We start from the raw sequence: 13,636 nt of genomic DNA, 5'->3' as shown, positions 1-13,636 counted from the left end.
GGAAGCTACACAGTAATCTGGTTTCTATACAAGCTTGTGAGGACAACAGAGAAAAGAACCATGTTTTATGTAGACTGTCTCAAAACATTTATAAGGGGTATTCGAAAACGCTAGGAGAGAGATTTTAAAAAGTTCAAAAAGCAGTTAGACTTTAAACTCCCAATGAAAGTCAATGGGAGTTTAGAGCCTAACTTCCATTTGTGCTTTTGAAAGTTTCCGCCTACAACACTGGGGGCCAGTCATGTTCGATAGACACAGGCAACATTCCAGCACATCTGTTCTGTAGCGTAAAGCATTTTGGAAAGGTCGGCCTATCAGGTCACCCTGACTAGCTGAAAATTCCAGCCTTTTTTTTTAAAAAGATGTTACTTGCAATGGACTACTCCACTGATCCTGTGCAGGTAGGAGATTTTGAAAAGTCACATTAAAACAGATTACTAAGTGTTCTCAACACAGTATTGTTACAACATTGGCACATCCTCTGTTTGGGCAAGACAAAAACTGCTTGACTTAGCCTCATGGTTGCCCGTCTAATCTAAACTGCTCAAATGATGCCACATTGAGAAAACTGAGTGGGCAGTGAGAGCACTTGTTAACAAAGGGAAATGATGCTGCTTCATCCTACAGAACAGGGTTACTCAAATGTCATTAACATGTTTTTCCATGAACACACATTCAGGTTTCTCGCCCGGAACATTTACAAGAAGAAAGTGAAAGGTAGGTCTCATCTCCCCTTTTAAATGGTTCCCATGATAGTTCAAATGTCACAAGACATCTTGTCCGTTTTTGTCATTTACTGGAACATCTGAACTTACATCTGGACCCTGCTTCTGCTTTTACTGTTGCTGGGTCCATATTTGCAAGTACAAATGTTCCAGAAAGAAAAATACTTCTTCACCATCCCAACTACTGTTCCTGGAATTGCGTGAGCCTCTCTATGGACGTTAGCTTTATAGCTTAGGGAACACTGATATGGAACCAGGATTTATCAGACTGGACCAATCCCTCGGTCTCCCTTGAGAGTGGGGGAATTTATTCAACAGAACAAGTCACTGCTAACTCTCTGAGAACACTTCAAATGGAACAGGAGGTGTTATTGTGCTGGTGAAGAGGCACTGTTGGGTCTGAGCACATACACATCATTGCCACCAGTGCCATTTTAGAGGTCTTCCAGGATGTTTAGACTCTTACATTAGTCTTCAGAAGGGGATTATGGGAAACCCATTGAAATGGTCTGGAGAAAATGCCAGTTAACTTGAGAAGCAGGAATGAAGTCTGGCAGACTGAACTAACCAGTTAGTGGACCTCTAAATGTTTGATTTACCTTTCTGGTAATGTCCCGTAGCTTCCTGAAGAAGTCATCTGAAGCATGATTGTCTCCCCCTTCTGACTGAATTGGTTCAATGATTATTCCAGCAACAATCCTCTTCTTTTTCCTGTACTTTACAATCAGATCTTCCACCTGTATATCAAACACAGACATTACATTTTCCTCCCAAGACATAATGGCAAGTTTCCTCCCAGGAAAAACTAGTCCTTCCTGGCACCAGAAGCTGGACTTCTTTGGTGCAAAAAGCATTGGTGGTATCAAAAACCACAAACATTAAGATGAAAAAATTAACATGTGGTTGCTGCAGAAATTAGGATGGTTACCTATTTCTTAATTTTAATTATGTTAAAGTGCTATAATTTTAAACCATTTTAACACAGCTCACATTAATTTACAATAATGCTTGTTTGAAAGTTGTAGCAAAACTCAGGGAAATAATGGAAACCACTTTTGTTTATTAAGCCACTCAAATGATGCTGAAGAAAAAACAGTTATATATTGTGCTACTAAGTGAAACCTCATCTAATCATTTTGAATTATTAGTATTACAAGGAAATATACTGCAGATGCTTTGAAATTAATCAGATTAAATAGTGCAGAACTTTTGTTGCAGAGAACATCTTGTAGAAAAAAATTAATTAATCCCAGAGTACCAGTTGTTGATGGTTAGTAATATAATTTGTGCCTGGAAATTTCTACTCCAAGCTTCCTGGGGCTGGTAACAATTTATGATATTTCAAGTGACACTTTTCTGAAGGTGCTGATCAGCTACTATAGAGTCTTTCAAACAAATCACCATCTCTTTATAATCTTTAAGTTTGTGAACTGATCCTTTGCATCCTTGCTTTCTCCACTGACATGTTGTTTTTTGCTGTTTGTCATAACAGCATGTATCCCCAAAGCATTCTGCTATGCTTGTAGTTTTTCCTGTTATCCAAGTTTGAATAAAATAATAATAATAATAATAATAATAATAAAAAAAACCTCTCCAGTGTAACCCAACATGCCCATCTGAATGATCCTGCTGTGGAGTGATAGTGCTTCATTTAAGATAGCCTAGCCTGTTGAAGTATAAATAGTTATGAGGTCTCAAATTCATCCTTGTTCTGTCTGAGATCACAGAGCTGCTATACCTTGTAACCCTCTGCAGTCTCTTGTGAGGACATGCTTCGAGGTGATGGGCTTGGGGCCTCCACTTCACTGCCACTCTCAGGGCAGGTCTACACTACAGCAGGGATCGATGCTCTGAGATCGATCCACTGGCGGTGATTTAGCGGGTCTAGTAAAGACCCACCAAATCGACTGCAGATTGCTCTCCAGTCGACCTGTGTACTCTACCCCTGATGAGAAAAGCAAGGTAAGTCTATGGGAGATTTTCTCCTGTCAACCCCCTGCAGTGTAGACCTCGCGGTAACTCGACCTAAGGTACGTTGACTCCTGCTACGTTATTCACATAGCTGGAGCTGCGTAGTGTAGGTCGACTTACCGCAGTATTGTAGACATAGCCTCAGACTGACTGTCCATCGGCTGTGGCACCCGTTTCCCACCATGGCTCCTTTATAAGGGCCAATCTGGCTTGGCTCCTTGCAGGAGTATTCTCTCTTGGAAGTTCTGTAACCACAAAATGTATGTATTCAGCCTTTTCAAAACAAAGGGCTACTTATTAGTCAGCAAGAACACAGTAGTCAGAGAAATGGGTTAAAATAACAAATAAGGCTGACATGCAGGAACCTTACTTAAAAGTTCATTTTCTCCTTGCAAGTTATGTGTAAGCTCCAATCAGCCGAGACATTCCTACTCTTGGGCTGGGAGAGACAGCCCATGCAGCATACTCTCAGGGTATGTCTACACTGCAATTAAAACCCCACGGCTGGCCCATACCAGCTGACTCTGGCTCAGGCTAAGGGGCTGTTTAATTGCAATGCAGATGATGTTCGGGCTCAGGCTGCAGCCTGAACTCTGGGACTCTCCCACCTTGCAGGGTCCAAGAGCCTAGGCTCCAGCCCAAGCCTGAACTTCTAGACTGCAATTAAACAGCCCCTTAGCCTGAGCCCGAGTCAACTGGCATGGGGTAGCTGCAGGTTTTTAAATTGCAGTGTAGACATACCCTCAGTATCTCTGTCAGAGCCTTACGTCCAGATGCTCCTGCCTGATCACTAGACAGAGGACTTTAAGGGTTTAGTATCCTTTTGATCCTATGTTTGGATCTTGGAAAAATAAAACTAGCTAGCTTGACTGGAGCCATGCAAGGGCACATTTCCCTATTAATAGCTTCTCCACTGTTCTGTTGAGGACCCTTGGTATTCTCTACAGAAATACTTTATCTGTCATTGTTTTATTTCCTGTTTGTTTTCCCAGTAACAACCTCCTCTGCTTTACTCACATGCAGTTATACAGAATAACACTGAGCAGCTAAATTGGGGCAGATATAATATTCATAGAAATAATACAGAAACCTACCATGTTCTGCATAGCTTTGCTGCAGGATTGTGCAGAGGAAAGAAGAGGGTTTATAAGGACGATACAACTCTTCCTGAAGCACAAATATCTAATAATCAGGAAAAGTTGGCCAGAATATTGAGAATCATGAAAGGGGAATATTTAAACTATGTTAAGATCATGCTGAAAAGTGGCTATGAAAAAACCATACACCTCTTTACTCAACATGTGTCTGCCCTGAGTCATTTCTACTAATAAAACAAGCATTTACTTATCTTAGCACAGCAACTTGGACTCTGTTCTGCATTATGCTTCAACAGAAATATCAGCTATACTCTGACTGCAGGATTGCTATTAGTGATGATGAAGGCTCCGTGTTTGTCACAGAGGTCACGGAAGTCGCGGATTCCATGACTTTCCGTGACCTCCCTGACTGCTGCAGTGGCTGGTGTGCCTGGCCCAGGGGCCATCTGAGCAGCTCAGGCAGCCCCTGGGCCAGTTTTGCCTCCCCTCCCCTCCCCCGCCCCCCCAGCAGCAGGAGTTTAGGTATGGGAGGCTGGGGACGGAGTGGTGCTTACCTAAGGCGGGTTCCCTGGAAGGGCTACAGCAATGGTCCCCAACCTTTTCGTCTGGCTGGCGCCAGAGGAAGGACCATGGTGGCGGTTGAGCATGCACCGAAATGCCGCTGAATTTTGGCGGATGCTCGACCGCCGGCCAGGACGCGGGCGCATTTAGATGGCACCCACGGGCACTGCGTTGGGGACCCCTGGGCTACAGGAACTCCCCTTCCTCAGCTTCTAGCTCCACGGGCTGCCTATGTGGGCAGGCACCGCCCCCTCAGCTCCTATTGGCAACGATTCCCAGCCAATGGGAGCTGCAGAACTGGGGTTTGGGGCAGAGAGGAGGAGCATGTGGAGCTCAGGAGCTAGGTAGGGAACAAGCCCCAGCCCCATCAACCCCACAGGCTGTCCCTCTGCCCCAATTCCCCCCAACACCCTCCAAGTTTTAATCAGAGGAATACAGTAAAAGTCATGGACAGTCACGGGATGTGAATTTTTGTTTACTGCCTGTGACAGGTCTGTGACTTTTACTAAAAATAGCTGTGACTAAAATGTAGCCTTAGCGAGGATGTAAAAGGCAGAATGGAACAAAGCTTGATTTCCAGACTTAGTATGGAAATGAAGCCTCAATCCTGCAACTAAGTCTGCACAGGACCCCGCTACACCTGCACAGGAAGACCTCATTGGCTTCACTGGGGAACCACACCGGCATATAACTTCATGGAGCTGGTTATAGGATCAGAGCCTGAATCCAGAAATTTTAGATAGAAAAGCAGGAAAATCCATGTCACTTTTACAGAGTTACTTTTCAGAGGATTAAGCACTCTGAAGTTCACCCTTGTGCACATTTCCCTCTCCCAAATTTGGGCAAATAAATTCAGATGTTTTTAAACAAACCTTTTCTTGTATGCGAAATTTCACGCTGGGGAAAATTTCTGCAGACCATTCATAATTTCATAGTAGACAGTTCCTTTTAAATGGCAGCGGAGGCAGGCTATTAACTGTAACAGCTTAAGGAGTACTGCTTTCATCAAAGGTCATTTCAATTACTGAAAATTTTCTTCCAAGTTAATAGCAGCTAATCCCACTAACTTCATTATTTCAAAATGAAAACAGAATGCAGACAGTGAAGTACTCACCTCTTCTAAACAGCGCGCTTCTTCCTGTTGATTCTCTTTCACAAACTCTTCCAGGGGGTATTTTAGTCTTGGGAATGGAGCAATCGGCCAGTCAAGTGATGGAATGTCTAATTTGTGAATTGCTTTAGAGTGAGTTGTAGCTAAGCAACCTAAAAACCAGAAAAATAAAAATTAAAACAAAAGCTCACTAGAAATAAGGAAAGAAACATTCTTCTACTGGGCTACTGGAAAGAACTGGATGATTCCATTTTAACTACAGTGTTCAGATTAATTTATATTTGATTATTCTGGATTACTGATTGATTGGGTTTGGGGATTTCTACTAGGCGGAGCATCATTCTGAAGAGTTGGAAGGCATCTACACTATTTAAAATGTAATTTAAAAAAAGCTAGGAGAATCTGGTTACAGGATGGTAATGGACACCACGGTTAAATCTGGGTTTCACCTTCCCAGTATTGACAAGACCAAACCATGTTCTGAATCAAGCTACAGCCCTGCGAAGTTCAAAGCAGCAGCAGCAGTTAGGTAACATGTTTAAAATATGACACTCTCCCATCTGCACTGGCAGGACCAGATGGTATCAGACAATATCCTGTAAAACAGGTTTTCCCCCTCCCCCAATACAGTAGATTTTTAATAGTGTAGATAGCATTCTAGTGGGCCTAGAATGAAATTGGGCCATCTCCCGAAGGTGAAAATCCACAGTTAGCCACACCTCCAGTTGAAATAAAATGCTGTTTTAGTACATTTCTAACAAATTCCATTAGCATCAGATTTAGGTTCCAAATATTTTAATAAATCTATGTTTTGGTTTTTTTTTACTGATCGTATTTCTATCACCAATTCATTGCAAAAGAACCTTTCATTTAAAAAAAGATAAATACAATGAGATAAATATGCACTGCTGTGTCCAATATCAGCTGAGAAAGGAAGAGGGAAAAGTATATAGATTACTGGGAGTGTTTTTCTTACCCATGGTTCTTCCATGGAATCCACCCATAAAGGACAGAATACTATAGTCAGGGCACCCTGGATACTAAAATAAAATACAGGATATGTCAATGAACTATTCAAACAACAGGAAGGTGGCAGTGTAGCTTATTGGAATGGAATCATAAGCAGGATTACATAACTGGACTGAAGAACACACAAACATCCTACTTGTAATCAAATGGCCAGTCAAGAACATGTCCATCTGAGCATTAGGAAAGACAGGAAGATTTTTATTACTTTTGGCTGTTGCCTCAACTAAAATGCAAGCAAGTTTCACTCTTCAGCAGCAAGTTCAGTAAAGTATATTCACACATTTCTTTGCTAAGAAATATTCTTCATTCCTTTAAAATTATCTCACCTCCTGTGAATACCATGAATATTAAAGACAAATATTGGCTAATTTAGCATTTCATCTTCAGATTGCTTTTCAAATACTAACTAATTAATTCTCCCAACACAGCGAGAGCGGGGGGATGTCAATCAGCCCAATTTTTTAGAAATCAAGACAGATGGTAAATTGCCAAAGGTCACAAGGGAATTAGTGCCCAATAAATGGATCAATGACTTCAGTACTTATAAGTGTAAGCATGTATGTAGGTGTTTGCAGAATTGGGTCCAAAGCAGCAATTAGACACAGGAACACCTGAGTCCTTAGTGCTGCACTCAGATCACCATATACCTCTCTATTTTGATTCACTTATTGGATGCTGAATGAAAAATAAACTAATATAAAGCGTATGGAAACTTTACATTAGCTGAACTTTAAAAGGGACACTGTTGGGTTATTTTAAAGAGACTAGTCCCCTTCTTTGTGATCTAATCTTAAAAGTGAAAGAACTCCCTCCACTCCTGCTGCTGTTGGTTTATATCTTGTGCTAATCAGTCTCTCTCTCTCTGGTTTCCAAGTCCCCAACGCTTAGCTTCCAAACACCAAAGGTGAATATTAAAATTAAACAAACCCCTCTTCTTTCTGCATTTGTTCTTTTCTTTTAGGATTTCATGGAAACTATTCTACTGTTATGTTTTGTAAGGTTTGTTTCTGTTAAATGCAAATCCTAAATTTTGGGCCTAAAAATACTCAACCAATTTTTCTTTAGCTATGAATAATTCAATCCCACTGCATGGTGGGGAGCACTGGAGAGAAAAGCAGGCCCAGCACTCCTGGGAACAGAGGCAGGGAGTGCCTTAACTTCACACTATGAAAGGATGGCCCATATATATCACAAGACTGGTGACCTCAGTGGGACCTTTGCAGCTTTGGAGAGGCAGAAGATACTCTTCCTAGGAAGAGCAAAAAAATGCTCGGATCAAACACACTGTGGGTTTAATCCTAAACTGCAATGAGCTCACACAAGATGTAGCTGTGTGATAAAAGTACTTCTAGCACATTTACCACTTCCCTCAATCCTAGGGTTGCTGATATAAATCAGATCAGTCATAGGGCTGCTTTAACTCATGCCAGCTGGAATGGTCCCTATGAGATCATTCCATCAGTCCAAGATTGCAAAAACACAGTGTGCTCCAGTACCCAGTTCTCACCCTGGCTGTGGCCCAATTTAAAGTACATCCCAGCTCCCCTTCCAGCAGAAGAATCTCCAGAAGCCTCTTCAAGACAGTTTTAAGCATTGCACCACTGGAGCAACACAACAGGTACGTACCCTGGGCCAAGGATCTGGCCCTGGAGTTATAGATCCTGTAATTTCCAAGATGCTCACATCTTAGAAGGTGTCCCAAATTAAACACATTCCCCCACTTCATTAGTAACCTTGTGTATTAAGGTTTGTGACTGGCTAGAGCAACACAATCTGGGTTAGAGCTGAATTGGCACTTCACAGGCTTTCCAACTGCATCTTAATTTCTTGCTCCCATGTGATTAAGTGATTATTCCATGGCAAACTAGCTTCTTAATTAATTTTAAGTCATTAAACCCCAGTTTTGGAAAAAATTAAGAGGACTGTTAACATTCTTAATCTTTATTTATAAAATCTGTGTATGTTAGTGCTCCCCACAGTCTCTCTCAGCACATGCACGTCTCTCTAGCAGATGGTGTATCACATAAAAAGGGCAATTTTAACACAAGTCACAACTACTATCTCAGAAGGTAGCAGGATGCCAGTAGCAGGCCTAGAATTTTGGTTTGGAGTGAGCTATAATTGGCCATTCTTGAAGCTTTTAGGTACTAGTATCCATTGCAATGTTAGAAAGCCCTGGATTTTTATCTGTAAACAAATCAAACACTAACAATCTGGGTAAGATAACAGAACAGTAAAGTTACCTGGTTAATCATGCACGTCTCCAGTTCTTCCTTTGTGACATTATTGTTACCCCTTTCTTTGTTCTGCAAAGGTAATGAAGAAGTTTTCATGAGGTATCCTAGATGAATCTCTCATTATTTGCTGGTGAAGTCTTGCTGAAAAATCCTAGTGTAATAAAGTGTCTGAAGGATTAACCAGCAGGTAAAATGACAGACTTGATGAAACCATATATGGATTTTTAAGCCACAAATTACATGAGATCTCCAAAGCTTAACAGGCACAAGTCAGTCTGGAGTGGGCATGAGAAAATAGTCAGAAATTCCTTTTTATGTCTCTCTTTTTAAAAAGAGAATAAGTCTTTTCAGTATTTCAGATGTAGTGGAAGCTCCAGGGTTTGTCTGTGCGACCACTCTTCACTGCCCGTTTGTCTCTCCTTTAGCTAATTATGAGTTTGTTTAGTCTAAAGCAGACAGTGAGTTTTTCCTCCGAAGAGCTACATACATTGTTTCTTGAGTATCATGTTGTGTGGGATGATCTAGCATTAGAGCATTATATGCTCATTCTGAAAGTCAAAAGGAGAATGAAGGGACTTACCTATGTTGTTATTAGATGAATTTAGAGGGGCCAGAGAATGGCTTAGGGAACTAGTAAAAAGATTAGCTTCTTTCAGATGGTAAGCTCTACAGAGCAGAGATTCTCTCTTTATCTGTGTTAGCACTAGGGACAATGGGGCATGAATCCTAATTGGGACCTTTGGGCTCTACTGTAATATATAAGCAACAATAACAGCATATGGATTTAAACTAATGGTTGCTGCAGCTTTAACTGGTTGACTGTATGCTACCGTCACACAACAACATTCCATTCGGTATATATCTTCTATGCAAAGAGATGTTAAAAGATTGGCCAGCACTAGTTTAGTTCACGATATTAGGAGAGAGACTGTGAATGAGCACAGCTACTTGTGCCTTAGGCTTTGTTTATACTAGCACTTCTTCACACCCCTGACCGACAGAAGTTTCACCAACAAAAGCGCCGGTGTGGACAGCAACTATGTTGGATAGGACAGCGTCTCCCACTGACATAGCTACCCCCACTCTTTGGGGGTGGTTTACTTATGCCAGCAGGAGAGTTCTCTTCCACCAGCATAGAGCAGCTACGCAGGAGACCTTAACAGTGGTGCAGCTGCAGCAATATAGCTGTGCCGCCTTAAGGTCCGTAGCGTAGACGTAACTTAATACTGTCTTTCCAAACTAGGGCCAAGAAAGCTTTTATACCAGACCCTTGCATTTTTAGTTTAGGCAACACATTTTAAGACAAAAGCTTGAAAAAAAAAGTTTGTTTAAAAAGACAGCCTCACTGGTACTTTTGTATCCAACTTCTTCTAACCCCTTTTTGCCCTAGAATCACACACAGACCTTGGAATGCCAGAAACAAAAATGCACTGCAACAATTTTAAAGAATGAAGCTTTTCCAAAATAGTTTTGCTATGAGCCGTATGGGCCTACTGGCTTCAGGGTAGAATTTCATGTGTTGGTTTTGACCTAAAAAACCCAGAAACTGCTTGGTATCTGTCCCTTCCTCCCCGCTCCCCCCAATGCCTCACTATCAAAGTTGCATCAGCTGCTTTCCTTTCAATTGGAATGCTTTTGTCCCCTTCTTCCCCTCACCGCACCCAAGTCTGAAATAGCCCAATTTTATACACCGCAAAACCCCTTTGTTTGCATAGGCATTGTCAGAAGACAGTTGAGGGTAGAATTTCTGGTTAGTGCTGGAAGGTTTGAAGCTGCATCAGTCACATGATTTGTGATGTTTAAGAGGGAGGAAGGAGTGCTGCTGCACTGGCTGATCTTTACTTTGTATCTCCTGTGTTCTTATGTTTTTAAAATGCATGTCAAGAAAGCCCAAACCCTGTATGGGTGCCTTTCAATGTGGAGTTTGTAGCAGACCGGAATCTAAATAAATATTGTAGAAACCAGGATGGAAACACAGCCTCTGTTTGGAGCCCTGCCAGCTCATGAGAGAGCAGATCTTTAAATATTCACTTGTTCAAGCAAAATGTGAATTTTATATCTCTATTTTAACCTGATCCACCTAATTCTGACCAGGGGGAGGAGGCGGCATGGGAGAAAAAACAATAGTTTTGTAGCGAGAAAGTTGCTGACACATCTGGGATCTTCCAAGTGAGAAAGTCAAAAGTGTGAAGGTCTATTCTGGTTTCTACAGTTTAATCCATAATTGTATAACTAAAGGAACACATTCCATGTAGATTCAGTTCTTATGAAGCACTGTCGATGTCTAGGTTCTGCAGTATTGTAAAGAGTCATACTTAGTATTTTGACTCACCCTGTACCACATGAATATTGCTTTAAAGGCATTTTCATTAGAGCAGGATCCACAGGACATGGTGATAACCTGTTGCAGGCCCTTAGGAGCCACCTGTCAACAAAGAGACATCATAAAGCTAAAATAGCAGTTATGGAACAAAGCAATAATACTAACCAGCCCCATTTCATTCCCTTACTCAAATAAATTCAGTGTGGTGTCTGCATGCAGACACACCACCACCTCTCACATTCAGCTCTTAAGAGAATCAAAGGTTTGATTTCATCACGGTGGAGGGTGAGAGGTTCTCTTTGAAATTTCATCTGCAAAGTTCTCTGCATGGGAACATCCAGCTTCATTTATGGATCCCATTCTCTTGAAAAGGGGAAGGCAGGTGATTCAGCTGCTAACAGTTAAACCACAACATTTCCTATTCAAATGCTTTTATTTTTACCCTGGTAAGTCTGTACTCTGAATACCATGTGTTTCTTCATAAACATTGATCACAATTTTAAGAAGGAAAGAGAAAACATACATTCCTTTACAGAATAGTTACACAAATAACCATCTGCAGAAAGCACACATGGAAAATAACCTCAATGCCAAACTCCACATGCTTGGCATACAAGGAAAAGAAGGTTGACAAACAGTGCATCACTTGGAGAAAGCCTCTAGTGAAAATACAGTGGAAGGTTTGGAGGCCTTATCTTTAGCTATTCACACTTTGAGCTAAAGGACTGTTAGACAGAACTTTAGCCTTGTACTTTCTGGGTTCCATGTGAAATTTCCCACTTATGAAAGGGCATTCATAACTGGAAAAGGGGTAGAACACTAACAAAGCAAAACCACTGCTTCCTTTGATGCTTAGTTCTTCAATCTGTAAGCGATGATTACTCTCAACACTCAGTCTCATTATCCATAATTTCAGTCGACATCTTCAAGAATATAGAATAATGGTTATTTAATAATAGTTCCAACTTTTGAATCTCTTCAAGAGCAGAAAGGCAGCACCATATGGGCAGTTCTCTGATGATCTTTAAAAAAAATCCTATCGTTCCTTAAAATCTCTTCAAATCCTGTTTCCATCATGGCTTTAAGCATTGTAGGTTGGATTTTGTTATGCTCTTTAGGCCCTGATCAAGCAAAGCAGATAAACACATGCTTAACTTTAAGAATATGAGTAGTCTCATTAACTAAAGCAGCTACTGCATTTTTCATTGCGTTTCATACCTTCTGAACCCCTTCATCGGTGTTAACATGGATGGTAGGAATATTCTAATGGGGGGTGTTTAAGATAAGTGCACAGAGCTCTATTTCTTATTTGTGATTAAGTAACTTTGCAATTTACTGCTGGAACAGAAATTTCAGATCCTTCCTCTCGGGGTGGGTTCATACCATACATGCACTTTGGAGAATATGCAGACTTAGAATATGGTAAATCATCATAGTTCATTCTTAAACTTACCAAAAGCAAAGATTCCTTTAATTTTTCAGCAAAATTCTCTGGAGGTAAAATCCCAAGAGCAGGTCTGTTAACAAATGTACTCTGAAAAGTGAAGGAAGGGAAACAGTAAGTATTTAACATCATAAGAAAAAATCTGCGATGTTGAGACTGCGATTCAAAAAATATGAATATAAATTAAAGTCTAAAGTTCAAGTACACTAACATTAGGCAAATTCTTAAATATTTGCAGTGATGATACAGAAGTTTTAAAAATAACTGAAAATATTCAAGTCTCAATAAATTCACCCATTTTTCTGTCTTAGCCCAAATTTTATTCTTTTTGAGGGTCAACTTTAAAGAGAGAGATTCTAGACTGCATTAAATGTTTTTTCTTTAACACTGATTTTTTATCCCTTCACCCTATTCTTTCACCAAAATCTCAGTTCCTTTTATACAGAGGAAATAAACTTTAAAGCCTTAATTATTTGGCTTCAGTTAGAATGGCTAAACCCAAATTTAATTAAGATAGTGTAACAGTTTCTTCCTTATCAGGCTTCAAGGGAGACCAGTTCTGAACACTGTGGGTATAAACACTCTCCAGATATTATAAAAATATAGGATTTTGAGGCTGGGGGAACTAGACAAAGATATGTTCAAAGGACAAGAGAAAGATAAGCTGCAAGAATCAGCAAAGCAATGTTGCAATAAAATAGTTTCCCTGCAATAAAATTATGCACACAAACACACATGCTCTCTCCCTTACAAAATCCTCTCATACATTTACAATAGTGAGTAGTACATCAAGGGAGTAACATGTTAGGCAAAACCACGTCTGGATGAATGGGGATTTGTGTTCTGATTTAATGAGAGATACTGCTACACCATATTATGTAAAATTGCATTCAATGGCTTTGTGCTGCTTAGTTTTAGTAGCAACTTGATTCTGCACTCAGAGGTTGATCAGATGGGTACTGGATTGTGAGAGAAGGGGGTTAAAATCATCAAAACTACTGGCCATAGTTACCATTTTGAGTTGATTGTGTCTACTCAGCTGCACATGAAGTGTCTCAGAATGCTGTTGCAGCCCTGAACCAGTTCCAATCCCCAATACTCATGAAGGTAATCTCACTGGTGAGACAGAGCTACGCAG

General features: G+C 40.7%; 1 protein-coding gene across 3 annotated transcripts in view; it reads right to left on the bottom strand.

Moving 5' to 3' along the window:
* Positions 1 to 13,636, bottom strand: part of ABAT (4-aminobutyrate aminotransferase) — a 150,265-nt gene that overhangs the window by 9,084 nt on the left and 127,545 nt on the right. For all 3 annotated transcript variants that reach the window (XM_039493036.1, XM_039493038.1, XM_039493037.1), the window contains exons 7-12: positions 12,508 to 12,588; positions 11,064 to 11,156; positions 8,738 to 8,800; positions 6,442 to 6,505; positions 5,469 to 5,617; positions 1,325 to 1,462 (exon numbers count right to left, since the gene is read on the bottom strand). In XM_039493036.1, coding sequence (XP_039348970.1) covers positions 1,325 to 1,462; positions 5,469 to 5,617; positions 6,442 to 6,505; positions 8,738 to 8,800; positions 11,064 to 11,156; positions 12,508 to 12,588 — 588 coding nt within the window. The remainder of the gene's footprint in view (positions 1 to 1,324; positions 1,463 to 5,468; positions 5,618 to 6,441; positions 6,506 to 8,737; positions 8,801 to 11,063; positions 11,157 to 12,507; positions 12,589 to 13,636) is intronic.

Source organism: Mauremys reevesii, linkage group 10 (genome assembly GCF_016161935.1).
Source record: "Mauremys reevesii isolate NIE-2019 linkage group 10, ASM1616193v1, whole genome shotgun sequence".
Taxonomy (NCBI): Eukaryota; Metazoa; Chordata; order Testudines; family Geoemydidae; genus Mauremys; species Mauremys reevesii.
Note: the sequence above shows the minus strand (reverse complement) of the source record. Positions and strands in the feature narration are given on the sequence as shown.